This window comes from Nuphar pumila, chromosome 2 (assembly GCF_984573655.1).
Source record: "Nuphar pumila chromosome 2, dmNupPumi1.hap1.1, whole genome shotgun sequence".
NCBI classification, from domain to species: Eukaryota; Viridiplantae; Streptophyta; class Magnoliopsida; order Nymphaeales; family Nymphaeaceae; genus Nuphar; species Nuphar pumila.
This window is the reverse complement of record NC_143250.1, coordinates 97,079,038-97,096,000: the sequence shown is the minus strand read 5'-3', so window position 1 is coordinate 97,096,000 and position 16,963 is coordinate 97,079,038. Positions and strand designations below refer to the sequence as shown.

The window sequence follows — 16,963 nt, the reverse complement described above, 5'->3', positions numbered from 1 at the left end:
ATTCAGAGCTTGGCTTACCTTAGAGACGGTAGGAGGTACGAACTCTGATGATTAATGTTGTTAATATGCTCTTCAAGTGGTAATGACTCGACATCCTTGGCTATAAAAAATACGGGACATGATATACCACAAATGAATTCTAGGCGGGTAGTTTTCATATTTTCATAGAAAGTTAGGGTGCATCATTGTTTTTGGCCTAGGGTGGATTTCTCTCTCGGTTATTGAATAGCCTCCTGTGGAGTCACAAAGCTAGTTAGTCATACAGGGTATTAAAACACAGCGTAATAAACCCATGTATGATACTCAAAGTTTTTCCTGTGAGTACTCACAGTGGAAGTTAATTATCAAAACTTGTGGAAGTTAATTATCAAAACTTAAGAACTTCCTGCTCATACTAATTATTGTGTTACTGTACTTAAAGCATGTTTCTTCTTCTTATTAAAGTATGCATACATGTTTATGAACTGTGACATCTAAATGGTATTTTACTATAACATCTGGATTTTTTGCTCACTGCATTAACATTTTTTAATCATGTTTTTTCGCATATTCATTGAATTTCTAAAAATATCATCTAAAATACCGTGATATAAATGTTAAATATAATGCTTTTACTTAAAATTTGTACGGAACCTTACTAGATTGTCACAGACCTATTTTATGGGCAGATTATTGTAGTTGAAGAAATATAATATAAGCTATGGAGCATGCAAGATGTTGGGGCATTGTCGACGAGCCAATCATTTTCTTTTTTAGAACACTGAATTCAAATATAGTATTTGTTTTGTAATATTTTAAATGATATACTTTGTTTTTGAAATGAAAGTACGTTAATTGTATCATATACATTGGTTGGGTTAAAAGTTTTCCGAAAAGGAGGGATTTTTGTTTGCAAAAATGCATAGGCTCCTGTGCGATTTCTGTGGGCCCAACAATGCAACACAAACATGGAAGCTGTTTTCCGCGCAAAAAGCCCTTGTTGGTAAGGAACCCCTAGATGTGTTCAACAGGGTTAGACTAGTAGGAAGGGCCATATTTTTTCTACATAAAAATATGATTTTTAAAGGGTTGAAAATTTGGTACACTATAAGCCATCCATTTTTTTAATCCTTGCATAATCTTACCTATACGTTGAAGTAACATGACCCAAGCACCTATTTCAACTAACCTAAACATGTAGATCACATCTGGAGGCAAACATGAAAAAAATAAATAAAAATTATTACTATTTTTTACTAAGGGATTTCTTACTCACATCATTAAAAGACTGGAAGATTTTATACAGCATCAGAAAGTCTTTATCCTATCTCTCCAAAGCTTCCCACGGCAAAAACAAGGAAAAATGCTCGGATCCTTACTCATGAGAGAGAGAGAGAGAGAGAGCAATTATTTCCATCTTTTTAAATATTGGTGAAGCTTTAAAAAAGGATTGCAATATAGATACCCACAACATCCACCAAGCGAAATCAATGATACAATAAAGCCCAAAGCCCAACATCAAATGCACGGGCTTCAGAATAGAGCAAAGAGAAGAAAATCACAGACTGGCCTTTGACAGTAGCACGTATTAGCTTCTACCACTTAAATTGGGCTAAATTGAAAGGTTTTGAGTGAGTTGCAGTCAATCTGATTTGCCTATTCAGAAAATGTGGGTTTAAGGGAATTAGTCACTATTTCTTCAAAAACAATGGAATTAATCACTAATCAAGGAGATCGAGTTGTTTGGTGACTTGGTCCATATACAATTGCACAGAGACAAGTAAAAAGCATGTGCTAGAGAGAGAGAGAGAGAGAGAGAGAGAGAGAGAGAGAGAGGTATATAAAAAAAACCACCATCATCATCTGGAACAAATCACGTGGATTTTTACCAAGAATCAAGAAATAAACAAATTAAGATTCATGATGCTGGTAGGCAGCACTGAAAGAAGAAAGAAACCAATTAATCCCCTATTTCATCCACATCCTCATGTCTATCTACAACAGTATTTGTAGATCCCTTGGATTCTGAATGAACTCAAAAGTTGATACAGATGCCATCACCAATTCACAGAGCCATATGTATTGCCATCACCAATTCACAGAGCCATATGTATCACACAACCAGACTTTACACATCAAATAAATCAACAAAACGTCCCCTTCCCAACTCCTCCAGTAAGAGAGAGAGAGAGAGAGTCATAACCAACAAACACAAATGCAGGCAAGCACATGGTACCAGTCGCTGCAAACTTCCAAAAAGAGCACTATGCTTTCCTGATTTATGATGCCCTAACCAATCACCACCACAGGCTGAAAATCATGATTTTACCTTTATCATCAATCAAATAAAAAGAAAATATACGGGTGTTAAAATAACTCATCCACCAACAAACCATCCATATATCTCAATGCCCATACTTAAACATCACAGATTGCAACCAGTATTCAGTAATCACCCATCCCAAATCATCTCTTTCATCCATAAAAGTGAGCCTCCAAAAGCAAAAAAGAAAAAGGTAAACGAATCTGCTCCCCAGCTCCAAGATCCTCCCGCACACATTCACAGAAAAAACAGCAGAGAGAGAGAGGAAAAGGCCCTTTCAATCCGATATGATTAGAACCAAAAGAGGCCAATATCATAAGCATTAACAATCTCCAAGTTCATCTCAATAAAGAGACAAATAAATTTTAGAGGGAGAGAAAGAGAGGAAAAAGCCCTTGTAAATTTGATATGATTACTTACAACCAAAAGAGGCCACAAAAAAGACCCAAAAATGATTTTTCTTAGAGACTGTACATAAATTCTGGTAATCCCCAAAACGCCCTCCCTTCCGCTGGAGGAGGAGGAGGAGGAGGGGCGCCCCGCCGTTCACCTGGATGGAACGGGATGGTGGTGGTGGAGGGCCTTGGCGAAGCCGTTCACCACCGAGTAGCTCCTGGAGCTAAACCCCAAGCACCCAAGCAGCCCCTGCCGGTACGGCAGGAACGTCTTCTTCCTCATCTCCTCTGCCTGAGCCCTCTTCGCCGCGTAGTGCAGCTCGTGCGCCGACGGCGCTGGAATCCGCCGCTTCCCGTCGCCATTTCCGCCGGAACCCTTCTTCTTCTTCTCCGTTCCGGAGGCGGCGGTCGATGATACCTTCTTCCCCTTCTCCTTCCCGTTGTTGGAAGGGAAAGAGAAGGAGAGGGCCGACCAGGAGAGCTTCTCCTTCACGTACCCTCTGCCTTCGCTCTTGCTGCGATACAGGAAATCCTTGAGGATCATCCACCGCCTCGAGCTCCGCCTCGCCGCGGCCGCCACCGGCGGCGGATCCGGCTTCCGCTCCTCCGCCTCCGGCGGGAAATCCGGCCATCCGGGCTCGTAACTCCGGAGCGGCGAGAGCGATCGCGTCCGCCGGTGGATCGACAGGTTCTTGGTTCGGAAATCCCGGCCGCGTAGGCCGTCCTCGCCGGCCACAAACCCCGGATCAGAAGGGTCGTCATGGGCTGGGGCATCGACGTCGAGCAATGGCTCAAGCCTCTGGGAGCGCATCGGCCGGATCTGGCCGTTGAGGAAGAGCTCTTCGGCCGAGATCATCGTCGCCGGAGTGTTCGAGCCCGAGACGGGCCCGGCCGCCGGGAAGCGGGCGGAGAACTCGAAGTCGGTCATCGCGGAGACGGCCTCGCAGGAGAACCTCGCCGGGTCGGACTCGAGCGGGATGGATGAAGAGGACCCGCCGGAGGGGATGGAGAAGAAGTGCATGGGGCTAGCCGGGGCACTGAAGTAGTAGCCGTTGGTGGTGGGCCGGCGGCCAGGGCTCGACGGGGCGCTCACGTACGGCGTCGAGCACGTGCTGTCGAAGTCGTCGTAGGCGCCGGAGCTTTGGGTCTCCGGCAGCTCGGCCGGCGAGGCCCCCGGTCCGGTGGGTTCCGTCTCGTTGGTCGTCGCCATTTCCTTTTTCCTCTGAGAGAGAGAGTGGGTAATGAGTCTAATGACAGAAGTTGGAGAGAGACTACAGGGTAATGGGTAATGAATCTAATGACAGAAGTTGTATATATATAGAGAGATAGAGAGAGAGACTAACGACAGAAATGAGTGACAGAAACTGGGGCACAGCCGTACAGGATAATGACAGGAGAGAGAGAGAGAGAGAGAGTCTTGGGAGTGGGATTAGTGACAGAAATCGGAGCGATACAGAGAGAAGCAACGTCTTTTCACCTCCAAACTCGTTACAGTTCCTAAATAATTAAAAAATTTACGTTAGTCATTGTCTGGATCAGATTCAAACATCGAGGATTGTGTTTAATGATGCTCATGTACTTGAGATGGGATCTTGTCCGGACCGTTGGATCTTGAAGGTTCTAACTTATTGGATGCGCCATTTTCTTTTGCCAGGGAATCGTAGTTCCAGTTTACTTGGGAAAAACTTTTTTTCCTTGTTGAATATTACTTGACATAGACACATACCCCTATCGACTTACACCTTTTAATGTTTACAACAACTATTACTTGCATCAATATGGGTTTCCGGGCACGTTTGAAAGTTAAAAAAGGAAAAAACAGAAAATGTTACATATAATAAATTTTCATATTAACCCCAGCTAATCAATTAAAAAAAAAATTATACGAGAACTTTTAGCAATGAAAAATTTCTCTTGTTTGTGTTACACGAGAAAATCCCGTAAAAAATGTAAGAGGACAGGCTATTTGAGAGAAAGCAGGTAGCATTCACAAGAGGCATACGTTGAATGGCACATTGTGTACTATCTTAGGTTCATGCCTACTTTATGTGATCTAGTTCGGTTGGGTCATACTATATCACACACGGTGAGATATGATATAATCTATTACATGAAGAGATTTCTTACGTGTATCTTCAACTTTATGATGGGTTGAATTGGAGAGACACTCCGTTGGATACAAATTAGGTTATGGTCTTCAAACCTTATATAGTAACATTCTTTTTGAGACTCTTCATCATCATTAAGAGAAATTAATCTCTCTCATAAAGCTTAGAGAAAGAAAAAAAGTCACATATACATGTTCTAAAAGATCAAACTCGTCAATGATCTATCGGAGCACTAATGGATTCAGGTATGCTTTCGCATCAAGCTTCTGTTTTATTTTCAACGATTTATCACGAACATGCATGTCGATCCTTTAGTTTTTTGGTAGATTTCTAAATCTAACAATTAGTACCAGAGCTACATGTTCCTGTTGAATCGTTGAAACATACAATCTTATGTATTTCTTATTTTTCCTGTTGCAACCACGATCTATTATGATCGGTGTCGGACAGCGGGCGAAAGAGGGTCGATCAGCCCTTCTTGTGACGTTTGGTTATGCCCAAACCCATGGGCAGGAGGGTTGATCAGCCCTTCTTCTACTGATTGTCGGATCGTTGTCGGGCGGTGCATGAAGGGCCATCAGGCCCTCCTTTTGCTTGTCGATCGGTCTGAAGGGCCATTTGGCCTTTCCTCAATTTTCTATTCGTCAAACAATTGACAAGGGATGTTGATCGTTCGATTCACCGATTGGTCGATGCACCATCTTATTATGTCATCCAGGACAAGGGGGGAAGGCTTCACCCGGTTTGATCACTGAACGAGTGTTAACCTTCTCATTTCGCCGGATGGCTGAGGTAGGCAGTCGTTTCATCCTGGCTTTGTTGGGTCTGGCGGCAACATAGACCCCCCTTTTTCGATCCTCCATCGGCGGGCATCGGCATTTGGATCCGCCATCCGTCGGTGGGATCTTGCTTTGGGCTCGGCCCTTCAGACGGTGCCAGGTCGTGTCAGGCAAGCATGGTGATACATAGGCCATTATTGGCCATTCAGAGAGGTGTAGAGGCCATTTTCGGCCCTGCAGTCGGTGCCAAGCCATGTATGCTGAACAAGGGAGTGCAAGGGTCATTTTTGACCCTTCAGCTGATGTCGAGCCATGTCCGATGTTCATAGGGGTGCATAGGCCATTTCGGCCATTCGGTTGTAACTGATTCGACTTTTAGACATCGAAATGAGAACTGGTTTTGTCCCAAATGATCATATCAGTGACTGGTTTAGCGCAGGATTAGGCGACTCAATCAGGTAGACTGATTTGGCTGACCATCCCAGGCCGGTTTAGTTATTTGGTACAGGACGATTCAGCAGTCATCACTCGAGACAATTGCCTGGGCCAGTTCAGTCTCTTGCACAGGACTGGTTTAGCCACTGTGCTTGTTGGGTACAAGCCTCACCAGCAACTCAGTCGATTCGGTGCCCAATCTAGGGCTGAGTTGGCCTGACTATCTTTTAGAGGTGGGGCCTGCTGACCCGGTTCAACCCCATTCAGTTGAGGGGTTAAATTGAGTTAAGAAGGGTTCTGGGACCGGTTCAGTCCCCATTTAGATTTGGAGGGCCGAACCGGGTTAAACCATGCTTTATTGGTCGGGCCTAGTTAGACCTGATCCATTGCATTGTAACCCACCAGGTTGTCGTGTGATGGGTCTGACCCAATCCAGGTTAGACCAATTTTTTGACCTGTAGGTGGGTCCGACCAGGTCCGATTGGCCGGACCCGTGCACAAGCTATATATATATATATATATATATATATATATATATATATATATATATATATATATATATATATATATATATATATATATATATATATATATATATATATATTAAGGCTATTTGGTATGCTTTGTGGGCTATTTTCGATTAATTTTAGGCCCATGCATATTATGTTTGCGCATTCTTTATGTTCATGTATATTAATTAACATACTTGAACTGTGGTATTTATTTGTTTTTGGGTTCGATATTCTAAATTGAATTAATTGAATCAATATGTTGCTAAAATAACCTCTATTATGTAGATTAGCTCATTTTAGAATATTATGATGTTTATATGTTTGTGGTCCATGCGAATAGTGATCGGCCTAAAGAAATATTACTATTTATCTGAACCTAAATATATTTTTTTCAATAATAAATATAGGATAATTATAGGATTTTTTATGTGAATAACTAGTCGGTCTAAAGAAAGGCTCGTTGTTTGACATGATTAAATGTTCATGTTTGATTACTGTATTTAGAGTACCAATTACAAGTTGTCATTTCTGTCCAAAGACTAAATGTCAATGTTGTGCTGAGTTTCTTGTGATGGGGTTCACCATAATTTAAATATGTTATTTTATATTAATGTATGTGAAAATGTATGTTAATTGTGAGTTTGTCTTGTTCTTGATTCAGTTAATACCTTTGCTTCTACAATATCTACAAATATTAATTTAATCCTTGTTTCGAGTAGTTTCAATTTTAAAAACTAGAAAGAGAATGTTATGATCATTCTTAAATGCATGAATTTGAATTTTATACTACGAGAAGATCAACCACATGCTCTTACAGATAAGAGTTTCGCTGAGGATAAAAAAAACTCTGAGCATTAGGATAGATCTAATCGCATGAGTCTCATGATCATGAAATGTGCAATTCTTGAATCCTTCAGGGGCATTATGTCTGAAGAGGTTAATACCAAAGGTTTCCTTGAAGAAATCGAAAAGTGTTTTGCTAAAAACAAAAAGGCTGAAACAAACACTCTTCTTTCGAGTCTTGTTTCGATGATGTATAAATGAAATAAAATATTAAGAAGTATATTATGAAAATATCTCATCTTGCTTCAAAACTAAAGACACTTAAGTTAGAGTTGTTCGAGGATTTACTCGTGCACTTGGTTTTGATATCCCTTTCTGCATAATACAGTTAGTTTAAGGTTAGTTGTAACTATCAGAAGGAGAAATAGACTCTTAATGAGCTCATTTCACACTGTGTGCAACAAGAGAAAATGACGAAGCAAGAGTAGACAAAAAATACCCATTTGGCAGTAGCCTCTAAAGACAAGTTTAAGAAAAATAAAAGGACTAAGGAAGCTTTAATGGACCACCCTCAATTGCAGAAGAAACACAAAAGGCATCAAGACACAAAGTCTAGTTGTTTCTTTTGCAAAGGGGAGGGTCACATGAAGAAAGATTGTACCAAGTATCATACTTGGCGTAAAAAGAAATGTATGCTCCTTACTTTGGTTTGTTCTAAGGTTAATTTAACTTCTGTGCCCAAATACACTTGGTGAATGAATTTTGGTGTTGCCACTCACATAAGTGTATCTATGCAGGGTTGCCTAAGTTGTCGACCGTCAATTGGTGCTAAAAGATTCATTTATGTAGGCGATGGCAAATCAGTTGAAGTTGAGGCAATAGGGACATTTATGCTACTTTTAGAGACTAAGAATTATTTAGATTTAAAAGAAACATTTATTGTGTTATCTTTTAGCCAGAATTGGTTTCTATTTTCACTTTAGATAAATACAGTTATTCTTGTTTATTTAGAAATAACAAATTTAAATTATTTCTTGATTCAAATCTTATTGGGACTCGTTCTTTATCTACGGTTGATAACTTTTATTTGCTTAATATTGTTGTCTCATGTAATGAAACCTTGTATTTAAGTTCTCGCGGTATAAAACAAAAACTAACAAATAAGAATTTTGCTTTATTATGGCAGAAGCGCTTTGGTCATATTTCTAAACAAAGAATTGAAAGGCTTGTGTCAAGTGAGATTCTTGATTCCCTTAATTTTACTAACTTTCAGGTTTGTATTGACTGTTTAAAAGGGAAACAAATAAACATTAGGAAATTAGGTGTCGAAAGGAGAACAAATGTCTTAGAACTAAATCATACAGATATTGGTAGGTCATTCCCTACGACTTCTTGGAATGGTCAACAATATTTTAATATGTTCATAGACGACTATTCTCGTTATAAGTACCTGTATTTAATTCATAAAAAGTCTCAGTCCTTTGATGTGTTCAAATATTTTAAGGTTGAAGTTGAAAACCAACTTGACAAAAGAATTAAGGCTGTCAAATCTGACCATAGTGGTGAGTACTATGACAGATATGATGGATCAGGTGAACAACGTCGATGGCCTTTTACTAAATTCTTAGAGGAATGTGGGATCGTCTCTCAGTATATCATGTCAAACACTTCTAGCATGAATGATATTGTTGAGAGACGAAACATGACCCTTAAGGATATGGTAAGGAATATGATTTCTCATTCTACCTTACCAGAGTTCTTCGAGGGAGAGGCATTAAAGACTGCAGCCTATGTATTGAACATGATGCCATCTAAAGCAATAACCAATACCTCATATGAATTGTGGATAAACAAAAAGCTTAGTGTGAAACATTTTCATATTTGGGGATATCCAGCTGAGGCTAGGCCATACAGACCAGATGAAAAGAAACTGGATTCCAGAATAGTTAACTGCTATTTTTTGGAGTATTCTGAAATGTTCAAGAGATATAAGTTTTATGACTCTATGAATAAGTTTTTTTTTTTAAACAGAAAACACTTGTTTCTTTGAGGGTGCTAAGTTTGAAGAGAGTGATAAAATAAAAGACATTGCTTTTGAAGAAGAGTCACTTTCTCTTCATACAGTTGTGGTTGACAATGATCAGATTTTTATTTCTGACATCGTTTCCACAAATCTGGATCAAGGCAATACTTTAGATGTCAGTGACCTTCTCTTTAAAGCTTTTCATCGTCATCAAAAGAAATTAGTCCCTCTCATGAGACTTAGAGAAAGGGAAATGACCACGTAAACTGGTTTTGAAAGATCAAACTCGTAAACGATCTACCATAGCACCAATGAATTCAAGTATGCTTCTGCATCAAGTTTAAGTTTCTGTTTTATTTTCAACGATTTATCACGAACATGCATGTTGATTCTTTAGTTTTTCAACAGATTTATAAATCCAACAGTAGTGCAATGGGATGACGGTTAATAGGGTGGTCACTTTATATGCAGCACTAATGACAGCCACCCATCTTGGCATATCTCGATATTGGCTTGGTCTCCATTTCAGTGGCGGCAGCACTGCATCATGCAACGCCACTATAAAAAAAAGCACTCTTTGAGGTTGTTGATAGGAAAACTTTTTTCACTTTTGAGATGAAAAAAAAATGATCTTTTTTTTTTTGTTCGAAGGAAAAAAATTTCATATCTTAATCAGGGTATTTAAAAAATCAAATAAAATTTTTTCTTGTTGGAAAACGGATGAAAAAGTTGCCATTATCTCTTTTCAATTTGCATTGTTCCCCCGCCCCCAAGGGGTCGGCTGGAGGATTAGGGTGGGGCCCTATCAACTAGACAGGTGGTTAAAGATTGCTTCCCACGAGTGGTTTTTTTTTTGTACAAGCCCACGCCTAACATAGAACTCAGGTGCGAATGGCAAGATGACAGTAGTTATGACAAGCTGAGCCAGCGCAACCAGGTTTTCATGACAGATGATAGGTTTCTTAGGGTTATAAAAAAAATAAACTTGTATTTTTTACTTCCATTTTCCTGCTTCCAAACGTGTCCTTGCATCTCAATCACACGAAGAGTACTTTCTATTTACCAGAGTTGGTAAATAGTTTCCGTTGCACATGCTAGCCACTGTATGACTAAAAATTCTTGTGTTATACTTTTTGCCAATGTTGGCCTCAATGTGACAAAACAAGTGCAGATTCTTCATCTTTCTCAAGTACTATTGAAGATCAATGTCACCTTGAAACAGCTGAATGGACACGAAAGACAAGACGCTATTTGTGTAATTTTTATAAGGAATAGTATAAAGCAGACACGACACTGGGTAAGGTGGAGTATCCATGTGACATAGCTGCAGATAACAGCATCATGTTTGGGCTGGTTCTTTTAAGTCTATTTATATCAGGTCAAGTTATTAGGTGTTACTGTAATGGCTTTAGTTTTTAATAATTCATGTGGTTAATTTTCACGCATTAATTTTCTGTTTTAGTACTCCTCTCTGCTGCTTAGATGTGTCTGTTATAATAGATCATAGTTTAACGTGAGTACATTTATAAAAAAATAAACAATTTAATAAATTACATTCATTCCAAACCACTCCTCTTTATCATATTTAAAATGTTACAATACACCTATTTTTTGGCCCATCTAAAAAATGGGTGAAACACAGTTTCCACACTCATAACTCCTGTGCTGTTTGCAATTGGTGTTTACACATGGAAATTGATTCTCAAGATTATATATATATGTTTAGAATTCTTATTTGAATAGGGTTCTCTTTCTTGGAGCCCTTTTTTTATTGATGAGGTTTATGAGTCTTTGAAATGAGTTTTTTATTCCTCTTAGAGTCTCGATCTATTTTGAAACCATGTGAGCCCACAGAGCCATCTTGATTTATCACCCTCTCTTGTAGCTCAGTTCTTACACTAAACTCAGCTTTGGGGTTCAGATTGTGCAGATAAAACTCACACCTAGGCTGTCCCGTTCGGGGATCCGGTTCCCTTCTCTCGGTAGGTCCTATCTATGGCCAGGTATTGATTTTAGTCCAAATTTTCAATGGATTTAATTCCGGTTGTGGATCCAAATGATAGGTTAAATCCAAACCCAAAATGTGGATGGTAATCCAGGATGGCAAAAGGTAAGCATTTGACATGTAAAATGTACAATTGGATCAGATTTCAGATCCAAAAGAAATCTAATATAAAAAAATCAACCCAACGCAATTCAAATCTGAAAGCAATTGATTATGTGAATCTGATTCCGAGCCTAATTCAAATAATATTTCTGGGTCCGAATACAAAAATTAACGGTAGGTTTCCGATCCAAATATCCAACCAAACCCGATCCATTTGCAACCCGGGTTGGATGTGTAACAGTGCGAACTTGTGGATCCATAAGCGGACGCCTAGCACGTGTGGCGGGTCCAATCAGAGAGAAGATGCCATAATTTTTTTTTAAAAGTAATATTACTTAAATAAGAACAAATAAATAAAAGAAATGGGGGGATAAACACTTTCTTGAGAAGGGCAAATTAGTCAATTATTACTTTATTCATCGGGAACCCCAAACGTTATCTCCATTAAATTACGAAAGTACCCTTCTTATCCTGCCCAATTTGCTAGATCAATCTTAGCCTTAGTTTTTTGAAATATACTACGACATTGGACCTCTCTTTAAAGAATGACCTTAATGCCCGTTGGGTCCTCTCTTGTCTTTCTGGCAAAGCAGGTCGGGTATGGATCTGTTTGAGATTAGTGGATATCCGCATTCATTGTGAGCATTGATCTTTCAAAACACTTTGAGACATTGGACCAATGTTGTCGAATCGGTTTCTGAACCCGAATCGTTCTAGAGAACAGTTCAGAGAATCAGCTGATTTAGAATCCAATCGAATAGTTTTGAGTGGGCCCTTTTAAACTTTTGATTTTAAAAATTCTTAAAAATAAAAAATATGCATTTAATGCCTAAACAATCAAATAGGCTATAAATATTTTTGTTATCATAACACCCCCCCCCCCCCAAAAAAAAAAAAAAAAAAACTTTTGAGAAAATCAGTGAAAGACCGATTTCACTCCGGGAATCGGCGAATCTGATACAATTCCCTCAACATTGCACGGCACAATAGCATAACCCAAAACATGTTCCTTTAATGTGTATCTTTCAGAGACCATTTATCTCTTAAATCTTTCCAAACCTCTTTAAAAATATATTTCCTTAATTTTTTTCCTAATCCAAACCCGTAGATGTGTTTATCAATCAGGATTTGCATCATATCAATTTAACAAGAACTCACGACTTTTAGTTAATCAAGTTTTTGGTATCATATATGCCTTTGATTTTTTTTCATTGAGCTAAAAACATATATAAGTATAAAAAATGTTTAAACTAATACATGTTTTCTATGGAATAGAGCCTAGAGATCACATCTATGAATTTCAATTAAATAAAAAATGCATGCAAGTATGTTTTCTAAAGAGGTCTAAGACCGTCTGAGAGATAAATGGTTTGAAAGATACACATTTGATTGTGACCAGATTGGGGATTTTTTGGACAGTCCACTTAAGGTTACGAAAGGTTCCACTCATTTGGTATGGACAACTCGTGAAAGTCACAAAGCTGAAGGAAAATTGGAGAGGGTGTTGCGTGTGCACCCTAGAACGGGGTCCCCACTGAGCGCCATGCGACGCTCAGTGGGGGTGTACGGGGGAGCCGTACACCAGCCTGCAGGATGTACGGCAGTGTACGGCTCCTCCGTACACCCCACTGAGCGCCACGCGACGCTCAGTGGGGACCCAGGAACATGCACTGTAGCTACAGTGTGCATTCCTGGAAGGAACATATAACCTGCCCGCTGAAAATTGGGAGTTTTTTTTAGATTTATAACCCGCAGAAACGACACCCGTCAGAAGACCTGATAGTGCTTGCTCAGCCTGCCATACCTATGGTTGTCATACCGGCAGCATAAAACTTCGAAGCTCAGACCCCTGCCTCCAGAACCTATTCTACACATTGGCTTGCGCAGAGGAGCAACACCCATGAGAATCAAACCTTTACTTCCCATCTAACATCCAAGGCCCCACCCCACTACGCCAACTCCCCTTGAGGCTAGAAATTGATCTCTGTACATGTTTTAACGTTACATTCATCCAAGCTCCTATGTATGTTTATTTTCTGAATGAGCTGCTATATCTTTGAAGTTTCTAGACATTCACCAATATCATGTAATTTGTTGATTTCTTAGTTCTAAAAATTATTAATACCTTGCAGAACTAAAGTCATCAGCATGGGTTTTCAACTAGTTTCTTTTTAGCATAACACATGCTTATGTTGTACTGAAATTGTGTTATTACTGTCTGCACCTGTGTGAATGCATGTTTTATTTTTGGAAAAGAACGTGTCTAAGTATTGTATGCTTATATTTGAAAAAGTCGCAGAACATATATATATATATATATATATATATATATATATATATATATATATATATATATATATATATATATATATATATATATATAAATATAAAATCCCGGCATGCGGTGGAATACATGAATGATTACTAGAAAATAATGTCTAAGGATTGTATGTGGTTTTAACACCAATGAGCTCGTGAGTGAGTGAGGTAGTTTTCTTCAGCTATCAAAAACAAACTTAAATTCAATAAGTTGACAGTAAAAGTATGCATATTTGGCTGCATGAATTATGCAACAGTTTCTGTGATTTATCTATTTCTGGAAGTGTGAAAAGCTACCAGTGTTTTGCTGTTGGATGACACAACTAATCTGCCTTACCTTGTGAACGTGAGTGGCCCCTATTCAGAAACATTGAAGATAACTATAAGAAAACAGCAGGAAAATAGAGAAAAAAAGGCATTAAAAGACAATTTTCTTCCATTCAGCAAGTCCAACATTATCTGAAAGGTCCCTATAAATTGGTGGACATAATTTCATAAAAATAGTAAAAATGGATATCACAAGGTGACAAGGGAGTACTAGGAAGCAGAGAACATGCTTTGATTGATGGAATTTTACGATGATATAAATGCCATGATGTGTGGTAACTTTTGGGATTCGAGCTACCATTTTTCACAGAACTGAAAAGAAAAGGACAGTGAGGACAACAAAGTTCTGCAACTTCACAAGCCACAACCGAATGTGGAAGTGCCAACGAGTGAATAAGCCAAGAAACACTCCTTTTATTTTGTTTTTATGGCTTTGGATGTATGTGGTCATTGATCATTGATCAAATGGCGCAGGCTTTGGGATGTATTCTCTTTGGATGCATGTGGAGACCACTAGTGTTGGGTACAATCAAAAGCTGCACAGCATTGATGATGGTGTTGCATGGAAATTGTATTTGTTCACAAATGATAATGTGTTCTATCTAACCGTCCTAACCAGTTTAAAGAGGCAAAAAAAAAAAAAAATACAACGCATATTTTTTTATCATTAATATGGATCTTTGGATGTAAATTCAATAGGTTATTTGGTAGAAAACATGTATATTCTGCCAGCATACCTTATGGTGGTACACACTCGATTTACATAAATAGAAGCTCAAAAAGCAAAATCTAACTTTGAGATGATGTTAAACATATTCTATTTACTATTTTCATATGTTAAAATTGACTCAAATAAGATGCTTTATATCATTTATAAGCCACTCTTATTTTCATGAATTTGTGATCCTTTGATTCTTCACCATCTCAAGAATGAATCTTATGGTGTATTACACATTAAATAAATCATGCTGAGTACATCTATGCTGTTAGATTTACCATTGGTGGCTGCATCCATACAAACAAGAGGGTGTACCACCCCAAGGTATCATGGTTATATATATATATATATATATATATATATATATAAGAGAGAGAGAGAGAAGTGAGAGTTGCCTATCACCTGCCTACCACACGAAAATGTGTTTTTGGGTTGTTTTTCTCAAATGTAACTCTTCAGATGTGTTCGACGTTGGCGATTTGCTAGGAAATGACATTTGAATTATGTTTTTTTGATTAAAAAAATTGAATTTTTAAGCCCTAAATATTTAAGAAAAACTTAGGCCATTGATTTTTAAACCTTACAAAAATCTACCTGCTCATCGGAATAAGACGATCCGAGATTCAATTCTTATAAAATCAAGCATGTAGAACACATATGTATGGTCAGATTTAAGAAAAACATGAAAAAACCTTTCAAAAGCAGGATAAACTGATGGTAGGCAGAAAAATTGTAGGCAGCTACCACCTATATATATACACATGATAAAGCCGGTGTTGGGTAGGAAGAACTAACATACTGGAACATACTGGAAAGTCCTGCCAAGCTATAGTTGCCATGCTTGACAAGGTAAAAACCTCAAGGCCACCACTCTTATACATCCGAAAGCCTGCTGCTTTTACCTTGTGGCAAGAGACGCACTCTCTACTAACAAGGTGGTATTCCATTTTGATAATCAGCGTCCTGTGTCAAGCTGAAGGCCCATGATCGAATCCCTCTGCCACATGGGGCGGCTGTTGTTCTGGTAGGGGTCCGCCTAACCCCAGCTTGCTTATCAAAAAAAAGAAAAAGAAAAGAGATGCACACTCTGGGTATCAAATTCGTGAGTCTTTCAACTTGAATGTCTTATGCAGACCCACCAAGCTAGGTGCGCAGAGCCCTTGTGGGCTAGTTTTTTTATATTAGCACTGGTTTTTAAGGAGATCTAAAGATCAATCGCTCATTGCACCAAAAAATTATGATCATTAAGTGATTAGATCCACATACGAGACATAAGCGCCCCAAGCTACTCATTGCATCAAAATTTTATGATTCTTATATTTATATGAGCATTGACAGTGGTGCACCAAACTTTATGATTCGTGTATTTATATGTTGTAATTCATTGATTTTTTAACCCCCCACAATATCTTAAATACATGTTGGAATAGCATGATCCAAGCACCAATTTCTACTAAAGCAGGCATGTAGATCACATCTTCAAAGTTAAAATGTGCAAAAAATATTTAAAAAAAACAGTTCTTCACTAAAGGATTCCTTACCCACAAGGGTAGCAAACCGTTTGTTTTTCTTATTTACTTTTCTGACCTTCCAGATGTGTCCAGCACGATTGTTTTACTAGAAATTGACACTTGGATCATGCATTTTGTATGAAAAAATGGTATTTTGAGCCTAAAAATTTTATGAAAATTGTAGGTCAGAATTTTGAACAAAGACCGAAAATTTGATAAAATGTTTCTTAGTGGGTAGGTTTTCATTCCCCTCAAGAGCACTAATATAGGTATGACAGCCCCCAACCCACCCACCCACCCACGAATAAAAAGGTTCTTTAATAAGAAATTTCCTTATACAAATCAAGCCGATTTCTCCATTTTCGAGTAAAGTGACCCACTTATACCTCCAGATCCATATTATTCGAGAATAAGATTGAGGATTTGGACTAAAAATCCAAGTCCCAATAAAGCTACATGTTCTGCTCAGATTTCAAGCATAGGGCTGATTAAAGTACAAAACAATGCGACAAGTTTTAGTACGTATATGCAAATGGCTAGGCGGCTATTTATATTGAAATTGCACACTTATTTATGTATTATATATATATATATATATATATATATATATATATATATATATATATATATATATATATATATAT

At 38.4% G+C, this 16,963-nt stretch overlaps 1 protein-coding gene across 1 annotated transcript; it reads right to left on the bottom strand.

Moving 5' to 3' along the window:
• Positions 1-2,627: 2,627 nt before the first annotated feature.
• Positions 2,628-3,927, bottom strand: LOC149846288 (uncharacterized). Its single transcript, XM_089997924.1, has one exon. It carries the CDS (start codon positions 3,905-3,907, stop codon positions 2,849-2,851), a length of 1,059 nt encoding a protein of 352 aa, XP_089854050.1. The 5' UTR covers positions 3,908-3,927; the 3' UTR covers positions 2,628-2,848.
• Positions 3,928-16,963: the final 13,036 nt, after the last annotated feature.